This window comes from Telopea speciosissima, chromosome 11 (assembly GCF_018873765.1).
Source record: "Telopea speciosissima isolate NSW1024214 ecotype Mountain lineage chromosome 11, Tspe_v1, whole genome shotgun sequence".
NCBI classification, from domain to species: Eukaryota; Viridiplantae; Streptophyta; class Magnoliopsida; order Proteales; family Proteaceae; genus Telopea; species Telopea speciosissima.
In genome coordinates, this window is record NC_057926.1 from 50,614,466 (window position 1) to 50,639,183 (window position 24,718).

The window sequence follows — 24,718 nt, forward strand, 5'->3', positions numbered from 1 at the left end:
TGATTCTTGTACCAAACACAGGAGCATACAAAATTACCATTCAACTCCCCTGAAATAAAAAATTCCATCCGTATTTATGCTTTTGTGCGTGCTCCTATTGACACCCGTGCTAGTGCACGAGCAACACAACCAAGCAGCGATCTCTTGCCTTTTTTTTATTTGGTGGAGGGAGGACGGGGAGGGGGGAGTAAGAAATTTAGACCTCTAAACTGTCTTGTTTCATATGCCCTTGGTCATCAAAATAAAGATAACCATAGCCACAGTCAACAAGCAATACCCTCACCTACGTGAAAATTACATCTCAAACCCTCATCTATAAGAGCTTAAGAGTGGTAATCGATGGTGACCCGATCACATGCTAATCTCAATAACCACCTCTAGTAGTGGATCCAGTCACCTAAATTGAAGGAAAGAGTAAACAAATGGACCAATAACACATGGGCTCTCTGGTGGGTTGTGTTAGCCCATTCTAGTTAAAGTGACCACCCCAGCTTACTTCAACTCGCTCTGTTGTTTTGAGTTCCACTTACAAATGAAGGGTATTTTGGTCATTTAAAACTTTATGATGGTAGGGTGGCATTTGTTGCTTTCGGAGAGGGATCCGACTCCTCTACTTCCGCCTGCTCGGTACTTCCATGCGCCCACACACACAAGGCGGGTGGAAAGTACCACCTCACCCCCGCTCGGGCAAGGTGCTCGGGCAGGGGTAAGGCGGTACATTCTACCCACCTTGTATATGGGGCGCACGAAAGTACTGCCCGAGGCGGAAGTAGAGAAGTCTCATCCTTCGGAGAGGGTTTTCTGAACAAGGTCATATTGAATCTGTTAAGAAAACAACGCCCAGGAGTGGCGATTTGTAGAAGAAAAACGAAAGTAGAAAAGATACACAATGCACAACACACAGAGTTTACGTGGTTCACCCCCAAGATGGGAAGCTATGTCCACGACTGGGCAACAGAACAAATTTCACTATCTTTGATATGTTATAAACCCTCACACCCAGTCGTCACAGAGATAAGAACATTATATAGAGAAGCCCTAACCCTGAAAGTACAGAAATACCCCCGGACCCAAAAATGCAAAACTAGATAGGGTCAGACCAAAACATAACATATATCGAAAAATATACTGTTTCGAAGGTCTTGACGAGCCCAACACAACACATTACCAGTGATGTAAGTCCTTTTTTATTCATCCGAGGTCGTTTTGAGGCCGAAACGGCCCTCCGAAGATCCTCTAAACCACTTTCTGAACCAAAATGAAGCTTCACCAATAACAGAATCTAGGGGGAAAAATCATCCGATCCAACTCATCATGTATGTTTACCCAAAAATAAAAAACTCATTATGTAAAAAAGATATCGGTATCGTTTTTGGAATGGACCATTACGGATACCGTGAACTAAAAACATTCTCACAATTCCCTAATTAAAAAGAACCGTTACACAAAAAAAAAAAAAAAAAATCACAAAGGAACAGGGTCCCATTTTCATGGTCCAAAACCAGCGGCCCAGAGTCTAGACACCCAGTTCCGCTGTTGACCCATCAGTCCAATCTCGTGCTGTTCACTTTTTCCTCACTAATAGTTTCAAGCAATCCTAACTATGCAATTGGAATATCTGGGTCAAAGGAAAAAGATCCTGATTTCAAAATGGTGACAAGCGTATCTGCGTCGTTGATTCTGTTGTCAGTAAGTTGCGCGTGGAGTTTCTTTCATCAATGAAGGTGTCAATGACACTCTGTGAGAACAGAATCTCCTTAGCCCTTTTTTTTTTGTTTTTTACTTTTGAAATCAGATTATTTTAAACTTAGCAGATTTTTCTTTAAAGCATAGACGAATTTTAAAAACCGATTTTTAAAACGTGCACGATCTTTTAAAAACATAGACTTTTTAACTGTATCCGACTTCATCAAAAGTACACGAACTTTTCAAATCATGTGTGCCTTTCATCCGAATTTTTAATTCCGCCGCACTTGTGTGTGTGGGCGTACGGCAGTATCGGGCAAACGGAAGTAAATGAGTCAGATCCATGAAAACAAACAACAGAACTGAATCGTCATTGTTAATTCGGTTTGGCTCGAGATTTTGGGGACAGGTTACCCTTCTTTGGGTGACCCAAAACGCCCGTCCATAATCCTAGGAGGGTGGGTGTTCTTCTTGTGTTACTACTAAAACTAGACATAAGCAACAATGGGTGCCTAAAAAGAACCTCCGCCTAGCTCTATTTCTCATCAAATTCTTTCACTCACTATCTTCTTGTTAATTAGGTGCTTATCGGTCGGGTTTGATAGAGAGAATTAAGATAGCTATCATCATCTAATCCCAAATTTCAGGTCGATTGGATCAGAGATAATTGATAGAGATTTCTCTCTCTTGCATTAACAGGTTTCGTTTTCCGATATGGGGTTATTGACGCAAGGAAGAAGACGAACTCACTCTTCCTTATTTGTCTCTTCTTAAGTTGCACCCCTTTGGAGTCATGTGGATGACCCATCCAAACTGTAAGAAAGTTATCGAAAAGGAATGGCAAAGATCTCATACTGGTTCAATCATGTTTGGGATTTGTCAAAAGCTAAATGCAGTTAATCACGACCTCAAATCTTGGAACAAGACCGAATTTAGCTATGTTGAGGTTGATGGACAACATTAGGAATCTAAAAATGGAGCTTGAACTTATCCAAGGTAACCCCCCCCCCCCTCCCCCCTTGATCTTTCTTCTATAGAGTATAGAGAAAGAAAAGCAGTTCTTGGACAATTTAGATTTGAACTTTATGAGAGAGGAAATCAAATGGAGTTAACATGCGAAAGTAAATTAGCTATAATTCGATGATAAAAACATTAAGTTTTTTTTTCATGTATCAACAATTCAAAGAAGAGCCAGGAATCGTAATGCTTCGTTGGAAGTGGACAATAAATGGATATTTGAGCTCCAAAAGATATGATTCATTATCACATTGTTAACTTCTATTTTGATCTCTATTCCTCTTCAAGTCATTTAGACTAGGAAAATTTCTCCAGGATCCGAGTTTTTAAGTGCGCCCAGACTTTAGTAGTCCAACGTCACATCGTATCTCCATAATAAGACTACTTCCTATGAAGCATAATCGAAGGAGATCTAATTTGCATCGCATTCCATGCAACTGTAGTTCTCCAATTTAGATTTGAAAATGCTTTGCCAGGTTTGATCCGCTTATTAACTGCTCCTACCCTTTTATTACTCCAAGTATATATTGAGCCATGAGAACCCAAATCCATAAGCTGGCAACAACCCACCATATCTCAAAATTGTAAGATATCTTTGCCTCCTATATTGTTTCCCCCATCCTTCTCATGAATTTTTCTCCTCTCAGGTTCCTTGCCCGGTCAGGTTCGTAGGTTCCTCTCATAGGGAGGGTAGAAATGACGATCTCACCCCACCCGGTCAGTGTGTTTGGACAGGGGGTGAGGTCTTCATTTCCGGCCCCCGTTTATTGAGTGATGCGTTGGACCACTCCCGTCACCGGGAAGGGGACCCTCCATTAAGAGCTTCCGATGAATCAAAATCTCTGTTTCCGGAGCTTCGATTTTAAAAAAATCTGGATTCAGCTTGGTGCTGGGACTGGTGAGATCATCTCGAAATCCACTGCCGGGTCGAGCAGATGAAGCCGGAGAAGAAGAAGATGCAACAAGACAGATTGATATAACAATCAAAGTGATCATAAAATAAAAACGATTGAGAGTTGCCATATTTACTTGCAAAGGATGATGATATATAAGGCAGCGTAGAAAAGCTGTTACACAATGAGAAAAACGTTAAACAAGAAGGCCATTTATTTATAAGCATGGCTAGCTAACAAGTCTTGGAAATTAAGGTTCATTTGTTTATCATCTTGATTTCTTACATCTCCGCTACGCGGTTGGTGCTACTACTTTACAGGCAAATTCGATTTTTCTACTTTTGTCTGCCTCTATTACCGTATGTGCCCCACACAAAAGCAGGGCGGAATGTACCGCCTTATCCGAGCGAAGATAAGACGATATTTTCCCCTACCCCACACAGGTGGCCGGAGAATAACTATTCTACGTTTTCCTCCAAACCCACTCCCCATAAAGACACCCGCGTTGGTCAAGATCAAACACGTGGATGGTTGGTGAACCCTTCTTTAGGGGTGGAGGAAACATTTATCTTGTTTTTCCTCCAAACCCACTCCCCATAACCCCATAAAGAAAGAGACATTATTACCTCATCTCCACCTCCAGAGTTGCAGCATCCCTGTGATATGAAGTTTAAAGAAGAGGGGTGGTTCACGTATGGATGAATGGGACCCATTACACCAAAAAAGAAGATCCCCCAAACGTAAACCACGTTTACAAAAAACGAAAAAGAAGATCCCCCACCACATGACTCTCGACGACCGGACTGAGACCAATTGGATTCACACCCTATTTGAAGAAATTGATTCAAATGGGTTTTTTTTTTCTTTTCTTTATTATGGAAAATCATATTTAATTTGATTTGATTTTCCTTTAAAAGTTTCTTTGGATTCCCATTCTTTCTTTTGATTGATTTACATTTATTATTTTCAATGACTTTTAGCGTGCATGCATGTTCTGGTTTTATTGGACTGGACGACAATGGACTTGACTGAATTTTTTCTCCTTTCTTTTGACGACTTTATTTGTTAGTGACTTAAAAAGTTTTTCTTTTTCGGTACCTACAACTACCAGGAAACCCCCAGTGGACATGAGTGAGTTTTCCTCTTTTTTTCTTATCAAAAAAAAAGTTTTCCACTTTTCTTTTGATGACTTTTTATTTACTTTCAATAATTCATTTACAAGGTTTTTCTTTTCCGATAACTACGAGGAAACCCCCCAATGGACTGGAGTGAGTTTTCCTCTTTCCTTTTAAAGACTTTATTATTTACTTTCATTAATTGACTTAAAAATTTTTTTTTCCAGTTACTCCGAGGAAACCCCACTTCGTGGCTCATATGGATCCGACTCCTCTACTTCGCCTGTCCGATACTTTCGTGCACCCACACACACAAGGCGGGTGAAAAGTACCGCCTTACCCCGCTCAGGCAAGGCACTCGGGTAGGCGTGGGCGGTACATTCCACCCGCCTTGTATGTGGGGTGCACGGAAGTACTGCCGAGGCGGAAGTAGAGAAGTCTCATCCGGCTCATATACACTGGCACTATTCAACCAAGTCTTTAGCTATCAAAAAGCAAGCTTTTTTACCACTGGAATCCTCAACACCTTCCATCTCCTATGAAATACTTCAGTATCACCTTTCCCAACCTGCTAGTTTAAAAAAATTGAATCATATACTCAACCTAATTGACACTTCCAAAATCCAAATATCCAATATGGTACCAGTATTTCTCTCTATAAGCTCCCCCCCCTACCCCCTCCCCCCTCCCCCAATTCAGCCATTTTATTGTTCGTGAGAATTATTTAGCTTAATCTCGAAGGAATGTTCTTTTCATGAGGGTTTTGCTGCTTAATGGCATTGGATAGATTAGAGAAATCCCTTGTGGAAATCCCAGATGCCCACTACAACCTCCACTCCTCGTGCCGAGTAGCACATAAAATGACGGTATTGACACATTGGTCTACCCCACTTAGGAAAGACCGACTGTCGAACATGCACGGTGCGACACTAAGGCGAGGCATGCTCTTGCAAATTACTCACAGTGCAAAGGATGAAACTATTTAAAACGAAAACAAATCCCACATGGGATCTGGATTCGTATGAATCCTACTCAACAAGTGGAGGAAAACTTTCCCAAAGTTCATTTGTCATCTTGACTTCATACCACACCCCACTTTGTGAGGTGAAAGCATATTCACAAGCTTTATTCCTTCCCCTCCCCCTTAATGTAGTAACTTCGAACATAAAGAGTCATTACATCATATTGTAGGGAAGCATTAATGTGAAGCTTTGAAAAGTCTTTAGGGATTGTTTTAACTGCCTCTAAAGTCCCACGTCAAGTTTCTCTGTAGTTCTATCATGATAGTAAAGTTGGTAGCATTTGTCCAAATGTGATGCTATCCAAGCTTAAAGGAAAATGTGCATGCACACAATTATGGAAAGGAATGGTTGTCTAGGGGTTCTATATGCACAAAGGTGGTATGATTCCTAAATTATCATTTTTTTCATAGTAAATGTGAATTTATGAAAGGACCAGTGCATCTTTTACGCCAAAGGGTAAAGATGTAGGTCGGTTGTGACTTTCATGTAGTTTATGTTGCTAGTATTTTGTATTGTCTCCTATGCTAGTTAATTTACTCGTATTTTGGTGTGTTTATATCATACCCAAGTTATGCTCCCATAAATGACAGGATATTATGAAACAAAACGGTTTTGCTTTTGACAGTTCAAATTAAACCAGTTTAAGCCAAATCGGTTTGACTAAATCGGTCCCCTTATCGGGTCATATTCTGATCTAGATTGTCATTTTCAGCGGAGCGTGGAGGCATGAGGGAGCTCTATTTTACATTGTTTTCTCCATGTTTATAAATATGTGTTTTACAAGCATCAAAGATTGTTGTGAATTTGTTTAATTTTATATTTATTAAATGTTGTGCATATTTGATCATGGTTTTGATTGTTTTATCATATATATTATGATTGTCTGTTTTATATAATAAGCGTTTTTCGCAAATGATTAGCTGCATGGTACATGTTTATGAAAAACCGTTAAAGGATGAGGTAAAACTTGCCAAAGTGGCACATCCAATTTTTGTATGATTTTACCTTCGCAGCAAAGTTGGTGACATTTACCCAAAGGTGATGGGATTTTCAAAAGTTACTGTTTTGTCAAACACATTATGATTAACAGTATGTTGGTATATCCTCTTACAATGGCTTTACCAATGGGAGTGTTCAAAGTTTATGCTTCTAACATGAGTGTGATTGAATCTTTTGATATGTTGGGTTAGTGGGAGCTTTGTATCCTCCTACCTATTTTATTTATATTAATTTGGAGTCTTAGCCTATATATTTGGGCATAGTTTTGATTAACATTGGTTACGATTTTTACCTTTATTTTATGAAGAATTATTCCATTGTTCATTTTATTTGGTAATTTTCATGATTTATTTAAAACTAATCTTGGCAAGGTGCTAATAGCCAAAGTTAGGTGGTAATGTAAAAGTTCAAGGCGGTAATGCCAAAGTTCAAGGTGGTAATAATCAAAATTTCAAAGTGGTAATAGCCACAGGCGGTTTGTCAAAGTTTAAAGGCGATTTGCCAAAGTTTGATATTAACCAAAGTATATGGCGGTTTGTCCAAGTAAAAGTTAATATCAAAGTATATGTCTATAAGGTTATTTAAGGCATTCTGATTTTATAATCCGGTATAAGATCTACATGAAGTTTTAACTTTATGGTATACATCTCAAAGAGGTTTATTTGGCAAGTGTGCTTTGTTCTTGATGACAGAAAATTGTATGCCGTATATTAAGGTGTATCTTCTGCTGTTATTCACCATGGTATAATTGTTGAGTATATTAAAGTTTAGTGACATATATATGTAGAGGGATATCATAGTCACGTCGAGAGATATGGACTCTGTAATTAATCTAGCCCAAGTGGGAGATTGTAAGAAATTTTCAAGGTTATTTTTATGGGTTTATTTAATTATTGGGCCCAGTCTTTGGATGGGGATTCTAATACATGGGCTGGTTCAAGCATGTCACCCGGTTTACTGAGATGGGCCAACCCAAACCCATTGTGGAAGTGGGTTTGGGTTTTGGGACAATACTATAAGTACTATTAAGAGGACCCCTGCAATCACGTCATTCACTTTCTCTTTTCTCCCATAAGAAAGAGTGTTCTCTGGGTGAAGAACGGAAAACTGCAGAAGACCCCTTCAAAATTTGATTCGTCAAGGGTTGCGCAAGGAGATTGCTTGAAAATTATATTTTATTGTTCTTCATCAACATACGAGGTGCAAGGTACTTTTAATCCCTTCATTTACGTTTATGTATTCGTGTTCTAAGTCATTATGTGGAGTTAGGGTTTCAGATTTGAAACTCACATTTTTTTTCATCTAATATAACCCGGATCTTCCTCCCCTTAGCGGATACAATTCATCTCAATCCATATCTCTTAGATCATGATTTTATTTTTTTTCATATTCTTTAACTTGTTGAATCTTTAAAAACCCTCAAGATCATTATTTACTTAATTTTTTATTATTAAGTATTCGGATATTTTTTTTGGACGGATTTTTTTCCAGATATCTCTAAACAAATACGGATGTCCCTACACGAATACGGATGCGAATCGAATTCGGATTTTCAGTTATCCATTTACATCCCTACTCAAAACAGCAAACCAAGAGTTGGCCACCCGGAGCCAACTGATGTCTAACCGAGTGGGTTGAGCGACATTAATGTAGCAAGAATAATCCATATAATATTAAATCAAGGAAAGTAAGAAATGCTTAGAAAGAAACAAAGATTTGCAATCAACCACCATCTGCCTAGCGTAGTTGGTGAGCTGTGGTGCGCTTCATGCCCATGCTCTCTAGGAGGTCTTGAGTTCGAATCTCCTGGCTGGTACCTTCCCCCCTCCCCGGTTCGACCTCCCCCCCACCCCCCCCCTCTATAGAAAAAAATATATATAGAGGAAGGACCATCCACGCCTCCAACACAGATCTTCTACGGCGCGCTGCCCTGTCCTGTCTACGCTGCACAGACACAGGACTGCGTGCAATGACCACCTTACCCCTACTCGGGCAAGGTGCTCAGGTAGGGGTAAGGCTGTCAATATCTGGATCGTCCATGCCTACATGGATGTAAATAAATGTGAGCCCAACTCAATAAATGTGGTCTACCTGTTGGACAAATACTGGTATTAGGAAAGAGAAATTAATGGGAAGGACTTTCAGATTAATTGATCCCCCCTTCAAAACAAGTTTATTCAATTCTCAGTGATTATTATCGAACAAGGGCAATCTTTTTGGTGGATCCCACATCTCTCTATCACCTTTAAAAACTAAAGACTTCTTTTTTTTCTTTTGAAACAAAGACTTTAAATCAGAAAAATAAATGATCTTGAATGATTTCATACCTTATAATAAAATTGAGTTGGTGTTGGAAAGAGGGAAAGAGGAAAAGAGAGCGTTACTTCATGCAAATTTTGAATGCTTTTTACATGCCACCGTGGACGGACGATATCAGTTTGGTACCATAAAGCTCCCGGCCATTGCTCTTCATTCAATCGCTGAAGGTAACCAAAAACATGGCTTTCTGCAATCGTACCTTACTGGATTGTCTGGATTCCCTCTCCTTCAATAATCTTTTCCTATCCTTCCTGTTCTTCACTACTTTGCTTCTTGCTTCTTCCAACTCCTCCTCCTATGCCTTGAGTTCCGACCAAGCTGATGCTCTCCTCAAATGGAAAGCTACTGATCTCAACAACAAAAGCCAATCTGTTCTCCATTCATGGAAACTAGTTGATGATTCAAATTCCCCCAATTCCTCTACCCCTGCATTAGTTCGATTGGAATTGCTTGCAATCAAAGGGGAAGCATCACTCAAATTAACTTAACAAGTATGGGCTTGCAAGGTATGATTAAGAACTTCCCCTTTCCCTCATATCCTTCTCTTACACACCTGAATCTCTTTAATAATTCACTTCTTGGCACTGTTCCATCCAACATTGCTAACCTTTCTGTCATCAACTACCTTGATCTGTCTGTGAATCAGTTCTCAGGATCAATTCCATCTGAAATCTGCTAACTGACCACTCTTAATATCTTGTATCTTGATCAGAATCATTTCAGTGGATCCATACCTTACAATATGGGAAGATTGAAAGACCTTACTACTCTGACCATGTACAACAACAACCTCTCTGGTTTCATACCTGAATCTCTTGGTAATTTGACCAGTCTAAGGGAGCTCCCTCTGTATGAAAACAATCTCATTGGTTCAATCCCTACATCTATAGGTAAGTTGAGAGATCTGTACTTTCTATACCTATACCAAAATCAACTTTCAGGTCCCATTCCGATACTGCTCAGATTTTTAACCCTGGAAAATAATAATCTAACTGGTTCCATTCCTCAAGAAATAGGAAATTTGAAATCACTTACTGTAGACACTGAATTTTGTCACCCCCTGGCGATAATGACAACAGAACACAGATAGACATCGGTATCTCTCTCAAGAAGGACTCTTGTCCCTACATCTAAACCAAATCACCCTAACATCCTTAAAATGACTTACAAGACCCTTTTACTAAACGCTGAAGGAGGTACTGCTCACCTTCTCCAAACACGGCGGTTCCGCTATCTAGCCAAGGGTGAGGGTCCTCCCTCCCCTATAAATAGGAGGGTCCCCTTCCCTCCAAAATAGGGTTTTTTCGGGTAGGGAGACCCTCCCAGCTCATTCTTTGGCCCCTTTTTCCCAATTCTCTCCCTCTTGAGCGTCTGTTGGAGCGATACTCCGAAGGTATGGGTAGATCATTCGATTACCCATTCGAGTAAAGAGCGGTTCTTATCCCGCAACTTCATTATCCCGTCAGTGTACGGATAACGAAAAATCCCCTTCGCAGCCGTTATTCTGTCTGCATACAGATAACAAGAATCCCTTATATAACCGTTACTCTACCCGAAGTTTGAGTAGCGAAACCCATCTCATATAGTCCTTACTTTGTCCGACAAGAGAGACACAAGCCAATCGTCCGTCTCCACCTGAGCCGTGGGACATCACATATTTCGCACTCGGTGCGCTTTCATTTATTTTGTGTATTTCTTGACAGGTAGCCAGCCGTCTCTTTCCTTCTTATTATTTTTTGGCATAATGTAGACAATTAAAGTAACTCATTTTAGTGTACATAGTAAATGAATTTTCCTTCTTTGTCCTGATTAGTGCATCATAACTTAGCCTTACATGTTAGTATAGGATATATTATTAAGGGAGAATATTCGAAAACCAGCATCTAGTAGAAAGACCGGTTTATCCGGGCGAGGTGGGTGCCTAACACCTTCCCACCCTCGTAACCTGACTACTTACCCTGAATCTCTGATCAGACCATATGGAATCACGTAGCCATTTTCGCTAACCTCGGATGGGGCTACACTCATTGGGTCCTAAGCCCTAATCCTAGGTGGCGACTCCATTTCTTTATAAGGCATGATCCCAATCCCCATGATGATATATCGGAATGATACGCCGTTATTCATCGAAGCCAATTCTTGTCGCCAAGAGGCTGAGGAACCCTCGTCCTGAGGACCACGATACTTACAGTGGCGACTTCACTGGGGACATGTCAAGCTTTCAACACTAGATGCTCTCGTTAAATGCAAGAATATTCTCCCTTATGCATTGTTTGTATGATAACATGTTTGGCTAACCCTTTTGCTTGTATTAACTGCATCATGCATAGTGCTAAAAGTGAAATCAAACGACGAAGGTACTCCCTGTCGTACCTCTACCTCCGGGGAGGTGAGGTACGTCATACTAAGTACTCTGAGATCGGATGATAGCCGCTTCCTATACTACTTTTGTGCACACACGCACTTGCATGGGAACACTCTTATCCCCGTAGTTAGTCGTTGGACCCCATGAGTAGTCATGGGTAATTTGCTGTGGCTCTGACCTTTGATATTTCTCGTACGAGTTTAGAATCACCTGCGAGGGTCTTCACTAGTGTGCTGTGGGATGCTTTAGCCATTCAAAAAAGGCACTAGCATGATTACTCTGAGATTGAGTGACCTACTCTCCAGGTATATTAAAAGAACCACATACCCGCAATTCGCAACCACGAGCGATAGGTATATCGGTTCTGTCAAGGGTGACCTTTTTCTGTCCTATCAAGCCTACCCCTTACATGCATTATGTAGGAAAATAGACCATATATGATTAGGGTGCGACACAAACTAACCCTTGTTAGCTGTAAGAAAGACTGAGTTTAAGGTTGCTTGATGATTAATCTGGCCTCAATACGAGACGCCGCCCAAAGTAAGGAATTCCATAGTCCCGCGATAGCCCCTCGAAGAAAGATGGGAGCCTACTCCCGTATGATGGATTCCTACATGTCCCTCGAAAATGGGGCACCTCGAATTGATTTAAGATATAATCATCAAGAACCTGAAACTCGGTTTTCTTCTTTGTTTGTTTATTTTTCTTTTTTAAGAAATGTTTGGGCGACGATGGCATTTGAAGTATGGTCTGAGAAAACTTCTACAATATCGGAAGCTCCGATGACAACTTCGATTACTTGAGCCAAATAAAATACAAAAAAAAAAAATGATGATAAAATACAAAAAAATGATAAAAATAAAATAAAATAAAATACAAAAAAAAAAAAATTTTACATACTCAAGTAAATTCCTTGTGACCTGAAATAATTCTCTCTGACTTATGGAAAGCACAATTCACATCAAAAGACTTCCTGTTACCCGCGTGAGCCCGTTATGACAATAGGATAACCCAAATTGGTCTGATCCAATCCAGAGGTGTTCAGGACTTCCCCTTCTCCACCCAACATCGTGAGGCAAAGTTCGATCAGGCTTTTCCCGGATAGAATCACCATGGATTCGTTAGGCAGTGATCCACCCGAAGTACGGTTGGGTCGAAAAATGGACCAATTACAGGCTGAGGTGGCAGAGATGAAGCAACTTATGGTGCAAATCTTGCAAACAGTACAAGACATGGCCCAAGGAGGCACAATACCTACTTTCAGGGAGCCGGAGCATGCTCAGCCTATGACTCGTAGAGTAGTCCTGACAGTGCCTAGGGTACGCACAAGGATTATGATGGAGGAAGAAGACGCCATAATCAACGCAACTCAGGAGTATCCCGAGGCTGAAAGGGAGCGCATGATGAGGGAGAAAGTTGAAAAGGTTGAAATTGCTGTCAAGGACACGGTTCGCGAGAAGCCTGAAGATAACTTGGTGTTCTTCCATGAAGGAAAGATACCCAAAGACTTCAAATGGAAATTGGATAAATTTGATGGTTCAGGTGATCCTAAAGCTCATCTCAAAATCTTTGCTACAGTGGCTAAATCTTGGGGCCTCACGGAAAATCAAATGGGGCAGACTTTTCTCTACTCGCTTGCTAGATCTGCTTTGCGATGGTTGACACAGTTAGATCAGGCACAGACTCAGACTTGGTCAACGGTGGTGAAAGCCTTTGCAAAGCAGTACTCATACAACACTGAAGTGGATGTCACACGGAGAGAGTTGGAGACACTACGGCAAGGCCATACTGAAGGGTTCTACAATTTCATTATGAGGTTTAGAGAGAAGGCCATAAAGATGTGGAATCGCCCGACAGAAGCAAAACAGGTGGAGATGATCCTGGAGAATCTGTACGGAGAATATCACGATTGTCTTTACTACCAACACCTCAAGACTTTTGAAGAGCTAATGGCCGTAGGGAAGCGTATTGAAGACAAATTGTTTAGAAAGGCACATGGCCAGTATAGCCACACAATGCAATATTAGAGCCAAAATTCAGAGGCGAATATGACAAATTCAAGACAACGTGAGTTCATCGATTTGGGTGTGGCTAGGTCTCTTGCATATGCTGAATTGAAGAAACTGGGACTTCTGGGCACGGTTCCTCCGCGACCGGACAGGGATCCTCCACCATCTTGGTATGACCCAGATCAATACTGTGACTATCACACCCAAGAGGGGCACCCCACTGATGAATGCATTGCACTCTGGCATGCTATCCAAGACCTGCTGGAAACAGGAAAATTCAAGCCAGGGGCAAAACAATAGTCTGTTAATCAGACAATCAATGCCCTCGAAGAAGATTTAGAAGGGTTTGATCCCACCTCCTTGATCCAAGCTTTGCCGGTTCCTTTAGAAAAGGTAGTGACAGGTCACAAGTCTCCATCAATGATGTTCGCCCAGGATGTTCATGAATCCTCTCTTCCTTCAACAACTGATATGACCAAGCTGAATGGGTTTGAAGGCCATGAAGAGATCTAGGAAAAAGAGGTTTTGGTAGGATTGCAATATCGGATTGACTTGTTACCTTTCCATCTCCAAGAATAGATCATGCATCAGGTCTTACAATCAAGGAGTGAAGATTACCTTGATCTGTTTCATGAAATTACTCTCCTCAACCGTGGGAATGACGACCTCCTAGGACTTCCTGTCCATCCAGATTATCCTTTCTTCAATATCTTCGGGATAAGAGACCTCTACCAGTTGTCTACTGAAGCCCTTTGTTTCCTTTTCTACCTTTGCGAAAGGTATGTGGTAGCATTCAACTTTCGTGTTCCAGAATTGTTGACATATATGAGCCAGGACGAATTGCATCCAAAATTTGTTCCTCCTCGGTCAAACACAATGAAATTTCTTCTTCGGTTTCAGACACAGACTCAATGGCTCGAGTAATTATTCAGTTGTGCAAATTGGAATGTTCTTTATACCCTCTACAATCCTTATTGGATACAGGAGTCGCGAGAAAAACCAAATGCGAATCTGATCATGCGTCGACCTCACTGCACCTTTCATTTTGCTACAGCATTCAATTTGGTGGATTTCTTTAATAGAGGATACAGAAAGGATGATTGGGAGAAGACAAAGAATCATTTGTGTGAGGTTAACAGAGTCCCTAAGGAGCAGATTCCTCCATGTTTATGGGAAAATCCTTTTGATGCTACCACCAGTTTTAAAAGAGAATACTTCTTTTACATTGCCAGCCTGCAAAGTGGTAGAATCGTCGAAGAAAGTTCTCCAAATTTCTCCGAAGGAACAGGTGCCAGACACTGATTACGGTCATTAACTTGACGAGCATTAGTCTTGCTGACTGAAAATAGTTCCAGCACCTGGCTCTAGTTAGAGGGGCACTTTTTTATAGTACAAACTACATAGTCCCGTGACAAAGCAGTGACAGTACTTCACTCTTGTGTAGACAAGATCGCACTGAAGACATCATCGGGTCTGCATCCCTTAGGTCTTTAGGTCTTTTTATTCAGTCAAATTTCCTTCTGTAAACTCAACCATCGTGTATTTTTCATTAGCCGTCAATGAATATGTTTTCTTGTCTATCTACTCTCTTTCTTTTCTCTTTCATCCAAATAACAGCTTATGATGATCTCATGACTGATAATTAAAAAAATAAAAAATAAAAACCTACTACCCATTTTTCCAATGTCAAAGTCTTGATGGTCAAAGATCTGGAGCTTTCCATACATCTGATCTCCTTCCAGCGAGTCGGAAGCCTGGATGAAGATTTCATCTCATAAAGCCTGTTAAAGGAGGCCCCCTTTGGCCGCTAGTCATCTCAAATAAACCCTGAGATAATAAAATCCGCTAGTCCCCCAGTTGTGCCTTAGCCTTTCCCTTTAAAAAAAAAAAAAAAAAAACTCTCTTTGGCCCACCTACACCTCATTATCCATATATCCTCTTGCTCATCAAAATGTCCCATTAGCTTCTAGGGTCTAACCGGAAGAGGTCTCTCGGTGAAGTAAGATGTCACAAGGGCAATACGCCTCCGAAGGATTTAAAATAAAAAATAAAAAAAAAATGGTAGCCCTGTCTCCACAGCCAAAATTGGGCCAATCTCAAAAAGAAAAAAAAAAAGAGATAAAAAAAAAAGAGAGTTCAAAAAAAAAAAAAAAAAAAAAAAGAGAGAAGAGAGGATGTAGTGGCTCAAGACATAGCAGATAATTGGGAGCACTTGAACTATGGGGCAAAAATAGCCACTTTTCCTTTAGAGACAATATTGTCAAAATTATCAAGGTTAAAATTACCAAAGTCTTCAATTGAGACACAAGAGGGATCGCCAAGCTTCTTGATTGCATTATTAAAAAGAAGATATTCCCCAACAAGTTCAGTTACCAGAATCTTGGTAAAGTTTTGGGAGCAGAAGTGTCGAGTCATGGTTAGACCCTAGGGGCACATTTGAGCCTTTACCATCCTTTGGAACCCAGTCCTAAGCCCCATTACAACCTAGTAAAGCCCTCCTGGGCCAAATGGTGATGAGACTCTCGTCCACAGCTTCGAGATCACCCGGCTATGATGGAACTTAATCATCAAGGCTTTGATGTTAAGGCAACTTTGTCCTGAACTACGTTCGATCTGATCCCTATTTAGGGTACGTAGGCAACTTGATGAAGTAATAATCAAGTTCGGTCCTCCCACATGGACAGTTTTCCATTCGTCCATGTACAACTTTTCATTTTTGCTCACTTGCATCATATCTATCATATTTCTACTTTTTCTCCTTTCCCACTAGTATCCCTCTCTCTTTGATGCGATCCGATGATGTAAAGAAAAAGAAGCACGTCTACCAAGATCATGAAGATTTTTGAAGAGATGATTAGGGGATTAAATGTCAGTAACATTGTACTCACCCTCTCAACCAGTAAGACGACCAGAAGAATTAACTTGTCACTGGGGCAATCCCTATCCAAGATAAGAAGGACAATGGAGCATAAGGAAAAAGATTTTTTTTTTGGGGCAATCCACCAGACAAGAGCATGTGAAATTAAAGGGGCATGTTGTCTATGAGGATCGACTCCCAATCATGAAGAGTCTCAGCCTAAAAGATAAAATGACCGTACAAGCAGAGAAGGAGGATACTGTCTGGGATAAACTGTCAGGACTCTCCATGAAGGGAGGGAAGAATGACCTATCCACCCATCTTGTTCATACACATTCTCTCAATTTACCCCTTTGACTCGCTTTGTAAAAAATTCACCCCACACCCGTTCAATGTTGGACAAGCGATGTTTGACGAGTCTACGTGTGTAACGGGATGAGAATAATATGTCTATGTGGAATTGTACATTACTAGGTCAAAATGTGAATAACCATAAGTTTTCAAAATAAATTTCTCTCACAAATAAAATTGTTCCTTAAAAAAAAAAGGGTTTGAGTGAATCTCAGATTTCCCTGCCAAAGTTTTTTTTTTTGGTAACGTATAATTGTGCACTAAGCTTTTGTGAAGGACAAATGTTGTGCAACACAAAAATGGATAATATTTGGTAAGTGTCTATGGTTGTATGTGATTACTTTTCACTTGCTTGTATTTGTGTCATAAACATTTGCATAGAATTGATTACTTGCATAGGGTTATGTTTTCCTTTTTGCATGACATAATTTGCATTAGGACTGTGATTGCCTTTGCATACTAAAAATAAAAAATATATATAAAAATATGAAAAATTGCTTGCATAAGATTGTTTTTTTTGTTGCATTTTGGATCATAATGCAACTACCTGAGTTTTAATGGTAGACTCCCTTTCCATTGTCATCATGGACACTGCACATGCATAGAATTGTATTTTCCTGACCAATGCCTTGATCATATACCATCTAAATCCTTATTTCCATTGACAAAATTCGTATACAGTCTGGGCTCTGATCATTTAGTTCCATCGGACCCTCGTAGTTCCTGCACTCACGTGTAGTTGGACTATTTGATCACTGTTGAATTCATGTACAGCTCGATCTCCAATGATTTGGCCCCATGTACAGTTTGACCAAGTCCTTAACCACTTCTGCACTCATGTGCATTTGGTTTTTTGGATCACTGTTAGTTTGATCTTTCGGTTATATTAGATTCACATATGGTTCCACACTCTCGTGCAATTTGATCCTTTTGATCCCTACTATACTCGTGTATAGTTCAATTACCATTCGAATCTTCTGGTCCCAGCTGTACTCGCATACAAATTGATTGAACCTTTGACCCTATTGAACCCTGCTATGCTTGTGTATAGCTTGATCATTCATTGTATAGCTTGATCATTCATTGTATAGCTTGATCATTCATTGATTTTTTCGATCCCACTATACTCACATATAGTTTGATCACTCTGTGACCTTTCTGATCCTTGCTATATTCGTGTATAGTTTGATCATCTCATTAACCTTTCGATCTCTGTTGTACTCATGTACAGATTGATCCATCATTTGATCCTTCTCGTACTCGCGTATAAGTTAATTGTTAAACTTTCTGACCTTCACTCTACTTGCATGTATAGTTCAATCATACCATGAATCTTCGGTCTCTGTTGATTAACTATACTCGTGTGTAGTTCGATCACCCCATGAATCTTTCGGTTTTCGATTGGCCTATCATCTAGTTCTCCTTGTACTCGTGTACAAGTTAATCACTGACCCTTCTGATCCTCGCCATACTCGTGTGAAGTTTGATCACCCCGTGAATCTTCAGTCTCTATTGTACTCGTGTACAGATTGACCCATCATTTGACCCTCATAGTACTCATGTACAAGATTGATCCATTATCTGATCCTCCATGTACTCTTATACAAATTAATCATTGAACTTTCTGATCCTCTCTATACTCGCGTGTAGTTCGATCACCCAATGAATCTTTCGATCTCCATTATACTCGTGTACACATTGACCCATCATCTTGATCCTCTTTGTACTCGTGTACAAGATTGATCCATCATCTGATTTTCCTTGCACTCGTGTACAAGTTAGTCATTAACATTTTTTGATATTCACTATACTCGTGTGTAGATCGATCATCTCATGAATCTTCAGTCTCTATTAGGGATGCAACAGGGTCGGGTTGGGCCGGGCTTTTTAAAACCCTAGCCCAACCCTGAGTCCCCTTAGCTGGGCCCAGGCCCGCCCTGACCCTAACTCAGGGCCTAAATACCTTGACCCTAACCCTGACCCTGACGGGCCAAGCCCAGCCCAAGCCCGCCCTGATTGGCCCTGATTGGGTCGGGCTTGGCCTAATGGCCCTGGCCCTATAATAATTAAATTAAAATAACAAGTCAAGAGAAGATGTGAGAGAGGAGGCTTGAACCCAAGACCTTTTGATAGCAATTGGTTTTTTCACAACACAAACTACCAAGTGCGCTAAACACCTGTTTATATTAGTAATAGCTTCTATTTTTTAATAAATAAAGAAATTTCTTCAGTGCCAAAATCAGGGTCAAAATTAGGGTCGGGCTGAGCCCGAGGTCTCAACCCTGACCCGACCCGACCCTGACTCAGGGCCAGGAATTTCTGGCCCTAACCCGCCCTTAGGGCCAGAAATCTTAGCCCAGGCCCTATTCAGGTTCAGGGCGGGTCAGGGCGGGTTCGGGCCGATAGGGCCAAACTTGTAGTCCTAGTCTCTATTGTACTCATGTGCAAATTCACCCATCATTCGATCCTCATTGTACTCGTGCACAAGATTGATCCAGTATCTGATCTCCCTTGCACTCGTGTTTAAGTTAATCATTGACATTTCTAATCCTCGCTATACTCATGTATAGTTCAATCATCCCGTGAATCTTTAGTCTCTGTTGTACTCGTGTATCGATTGACCCATCATCCTAATCCTCTTGGTACTCGCGTACAAGGTAATTATTGAATTTCTTGATCCTCACTATACTCACATGTAGTTCGATCATCCCATGAATCTTCGGTCTCTGTTGTACTCGTGTACAAATTGGCCCATCATCCTGATCCTCTTTGTACTCAGGTACAAATTAATCATTAAACTTTTTGATCCTCTCTATACACGTGTGTAGTTCGATCATCCTATAAATCTTTCGGTCTCCATTGTACTCGAGTATGGATTGACCCATCATCCTGATCCTCTTTGTACTCGTGTACAAGATTGATCAATTATCTGATTTTCCTTGTACTCGTGTATAAGTTAATCATTAACATTTTTTGATATTCACTATACTCGTGTGTAGATCAATCATCCCGTGAATTTTCAATCTCCATTGTACTCATGTACAAATCGATCCTTTTTAGTCTAAACCCATGGACAATTTATCATCCAAATCATTATTTTATCTGGCCACTACCGGAGTCATGTATGGTCTGATCGTCGTGATCTCTTGACCACTTCTGCACTTGCGCATAATTTTATCATCCAACCATTGTCAAAAATCGTGAATGGCTCATTCCCCAGTAAGCATTTCAGATGAGACCCGTCCCTCACTGAAACCATATCTTTCCCTCGGAACGACTGGAGTGTGTCGTTCCACAGGTTAGCCAGATCGGCTATAAGTACGTCATACCATTGTCTTAGATTGACTGAAGAGTGGCTTTCCACATGCCATCATCGACAGAATGATGCCTATACCATGTGAGCACCTTCTCTACGCCATAATACTTCTTCGGCATCAGGAGGGTCTTACCCTATAGAACAAAGAAAAAAAAACCTAAAAGAAAAATATTTTCAAGAAAGGCCCTAAAAAGGGGAAAAACCCTAAATGTTGAGGAAAAGTCCTCATACATAAACTCCAATCATCTATCATGAATCACACTAACTCTTGTTCATGATGTTAGCGCCAAGATCAGTCGAGTCCTCTTGCTCCCAACCAAGATCAGTTGAGTCCTCTTGCTCCCAACCAAGATCAATCGAGTCCTCTTGCTCCCAATCAAGATCAATCGAGTCCTCTTGCTCCCAACCAAGATCAATCGAGTCCTCTTACTCTCAATCAAGATCAGTCGAGTCCTCTTACTCTCAATCAAGACCAATCGAGTCCTCTTGCTCCCAACCAAGATCAATCGAGTCCTCTTACTCTCAATCAAGATCAGTCGAGTCCTCTTACTCTCAATCAAGACCAATCGAGTCCTCTTGCTCTCAATCAAGACCAATCTAGTCCTCTTGCTCTTAATCAAGATCAATCAAGTCCTCTTGCTCCCAACCAAGATCAGTCGAGTCCTCTTGCTCCCAACCAAGATCAATCGAGTCCTCTTGCTCCCAACCAAGATCAATCGAGTCCTCTTGCTCCCAATCAAGATCAATCGAGTCCTCTTACTCCCAACCAAGATCAATCAAGTCCTCTTGCTCTCAATCAAGATCAGTCGAGTCTTCTTGCTCTCAATCAAGACCAATCTAGTCCTCTTACTTTCAATCAAGATCAATCGAGTCCTCTTGCTCTCAACCAAGATCAATCGAGTCCGCTTGCTCCCAACCAAGATCAATCGAGTCCTCTCGCTCCCAACCAAGATCAATCGAGTCCTCTTGCTCCCAACCAATATCAATCGAGTCCTCTTGCTCTCAATCAAGATCAGTCGAGTCTTCTTGCTCTCAATTAAGACCAATCTAGTCCTCTTGCTCTCAATCAAGACCAATCTAGTCCTCTTGCTCTTAATCAAGATCAATCGAGTCGTCTTGCTCCTAACCAAGATCAGTCGAGTCCTCTTGCTCCCAACCAAGATCAATCGAGTCCTCTTGCTCCCAACCAAGATCAATCGAGTCCTCTTGCTCCCAACCAAGATCAGTCGAGTCCTCTCGCTCTCAATCAAGATCAATGGAGTCCTCTTGCTCCCAATCAAGATCAATCGAGTCCTCTTGCTCCCAACCAAGATCAATCAAGTCTTCTTGCTCTCAATCAAGATCAGTCGAGTCCTCTTGCTCTCAATCAAGACCAAACTAGTCCTCTTACTTTCAATCAAGATTAATCGAGTCCTCTTACTCTCAACCAAGATCAATCGAGTCCTCTTGCTCCCAACCAAGATCAATCGAGTCCTCTCGCTTTCAATCAAGATCAATCGAGTCCTCTTGCTCCCAACCAAGATCAATCGAGTCCTCTTAATCAAAGATCAGTCGAGTCCTCTTGCTCCCAACCAAGATCAATCGAGTCCTCTTAATCAAAGATCAGTCGAGTCCTCTTGCTCCCAACCAAGATCAATCGAGTCCTCTTAATCAAAGATCAGTCGAGTCCTCTTGCTCCCAATCAAGATCAATCGGTTTATCAAAGGATTTCATCATGATTAGCTGCCTGTTTGGCAACTCTGGTTGAGTGGTACCATATTCCCCTCTCATAATAAAGATTTGGTTTTTCCCAAATTTTTCTTTTGAGGTTTATCGAAGGATTTCATCGTGATTAACCACCTGTTTTGGCAACTCTGTCGCCTTTGAGCAAAGCGTCAGCAATACATGCTCTTGGTGACAAAATTAGTTGATCTTTTATCTTTACCCTTCGGCTGTTAGCACAGGCCTCGGCCAAAGAGGGGCAAACTGTAGACACTGAATTTTATTACCCCCCGACGATGATGACAACAGGACACGGATAGACATCGGTATCTCTCTCAAGAAGGACTCTTGTCTCTACATCTAAACCAAATCACCCTAACATCCCTAAAATGACTTACAAGACTCTTTTACTAAACGCTGAAGGAGGTATTGGTTAACTTCCCCAACCATGTGTACTTGATTTCTACGGCGCCATAAAGGGGTGTGACATCAGCCTGCTGACGTCATACACGACGCCGTGGAAAAGTCCCCCACGGCACCGTGGAGGACTTATCTGGCCAGGGGTGAGGGTCCTCCCTCCCCTATAAATAGGAGGGTCCCCTTCCCTCCAAAATAGGATTTTTTGGGTGGGGAGACCCTCCCAGCTCATTCTTTGGCCCCTTTTTCCCAATTCTCTCCCTCTTGATCGTCTGTTGGAGTGAGACTTCTAAGGTATGGGTAGATCCTTCGATCACCCATTCGAGTAAAGAGCGGTTCTTATCCCGCAACTTTGTTATCCCGTCAGTGTACGGATAACGAAAAATCCCCTTCGCAGCCGTTATTCTGTCTACATACAGATAACAGGAATCCCTTATATAACCGTTATTCTACCCGAAGTTTAAGTAGCGAAATCCATCTCATATAGTCCTTACTCTGTCCGACAAGAGAGAGACAAGTCGATCGTCCGTCTCCACCTGAGCCGTGGGACATCACATATTTTGCACTCGGTGCGCTTTCATTTATTTTGTGTATTTCTTGATAGGTATCTATCTCTTTCCTTCTTATTATTTTTTGGCATAATGTAGACAATTAAAATAACTCATTTTAGTGTACATAGTAAATGATTTTTCCTTCTTTGTCCTGATTAATGCATCATAACTTAGCCTTACATGTTAGTATATAATATATTATTAAGGAAGAATATGCGAAAACCAGCATCTAGTAGAAAGACCGGTTTATCCAGGTGAGGTGGGTGCCTAACACCTTCCCACCCTCGTAACCTGACTACTTACCTTGAATCTCTGACCAGACCATATGGAATCACGTAGCCCTTTCTGCTAACCCCGGATGGGGCTACACCCATTGGGTCCTAGGCCCTAATCCTAGGTGGCGACTCCATTTCTTTATAAAGCATGATCCCAATCCAAATGATGATATATCAGAACGATACGCCGTTATTCATTGAAGCCAATTCTTGTCGCCAAGAGGCTGAGGAACCCTCGTCCCGAGGACCAAGGTACTTACACTTACTGATCTGTACTTCCTTCTTAATAGTCTCAATGGTTCAATCCCTGTTTCTTTAGGTAATTTGAGAAAACTAACTATTTTATTACTCTCTTTGAATCAACTCTCTGGTAGGATTCCTATAGAAATAGGGAATTTGACAAGTCTAACTGACCTACAATTGACTCTCAATAAAGTATCAGGATTCATCCCTTCCACTTTGGGAAACCTAAGGAAGCTCACCAATTTGAACCTACTGGAAAATCAATTTTTTGGATCAATCCCTGAAGAAATAGGAAATCTTACCAATTTGGCTAACTTACAATTGGGAGATAACCATTTCTCAGGTAGTCTCCCACAAGGGCTATGCACGAGTAGATCACTTGAAAACTTCACTGCATTTAACAACCATCTCACAAGTCTTATTCCAAAAGGCTTCAAAAACTGCACAAGCTTATTTAGAGTTCGACTCGAAAATAACCAACTTGTTGCAAACTTATCAGAAGACTTTGGGGTTTATGAGAAGCTGAATTACATTGATTTGAGCAATAATCAATTGTATGGTGAACTTTCATCAACCTGGGGTCAATGCCAAAACCTCCAAACTCTACATTTGGCTGGGAATAATATTACTGGTAAGATACCTCCGGAGCTTGGGATGTTAATCCAACTGCATGTTCTTGACCTTTCTTCAAATTACCTGGTGGGTGAAATTCCTATCAAGGAATTTGGTGAGTTGACATTTTTGCTAAATCTCAATCTGAGTGGCAACCAACTTTCTAGCAATTTACCATTAGAAGTTGGTAGGCTATACAGCCTAACATATTTCGACTTGTCAACAACCAGTTTGAGTGGACAAATACCAAAAGAAATAGGGAACTGCTCTAGCTTATCATATCTGGATTTAAGCAACAACAATTTGAATGGAAGCATTCCCTATCAAATTGGCAATCTGGTTCACCTTCAACTTCTATTGGATCTTAGTCAAAACCGGCTCAGTGGAGAGATACTGTCTCAGTTCAAAAGTTTGGTGAACTTGGAAAAGTTAAATATCTCCCACAATCAACTCTCAGGTACCATTTCTTCTGCATTCGATGAAATGGCTAGCTTGACATCCATTGATATATCTTACAATGAGTTCGAGGGTCCAATTTCGAACAACAGAGTCTTTCAAAATGCTACTACAATAGAAGCTTTAAGAAACAACAAAGCATTGTGTGGCAATGCCAGTGGTTTGTAACCATGCAAATCATCCCTGTCCAAAGGAGAAAAGGGAAAAACAGACCACAAAATACTGATTATTGTTGTGGTTCCATTGGTTGGTGTGCTATTTCTTCTGTTTGCTTTTCTTTGTATCGCTCGTGTTGTTCACCAAAGGGTAAGAATCATTGAGACAAATCAAAGAGCAACACCACGTAATACAGATTTATTTTCTGTATGGAATTACGATGGACGAATAGCATATCAAGATATTATCGAAGCAACAGAGGATTTTGATGCCAAATATTGCATTGGGATGGGAGGATTTGGAAGCATATATATAGCAAAGCTGTCAACGGATCAAGTAGTTGCTGTCAAAAAGCTTC

General features: G+C 40.9%; 1 protein-coding gene across 1 annotated transcript in view; it reads left to right on the plus strand.

The window, feature by feature from the left end:
- The window catches only part of LOC122645294 (probable leucine-rich repeat receptor-like protein kinase At1g35710), a 72,966-nt gene extending 48,594 nt beyond the window's left edge, over positions 1-24,372 (plus strand). The window contains exon 3 of the mRNA XM_043838615.1: positions 23,423-24,372. Within this exon, the coding sequence (XP_043694550.1) occupies positions 23,423-24,372 (950 nt within the window). The remainder of the gene's footprint in view (positions 1-23,422) is intronic.
- Positions 24,373-24,718: the final 346 nt, after the last annotated feature.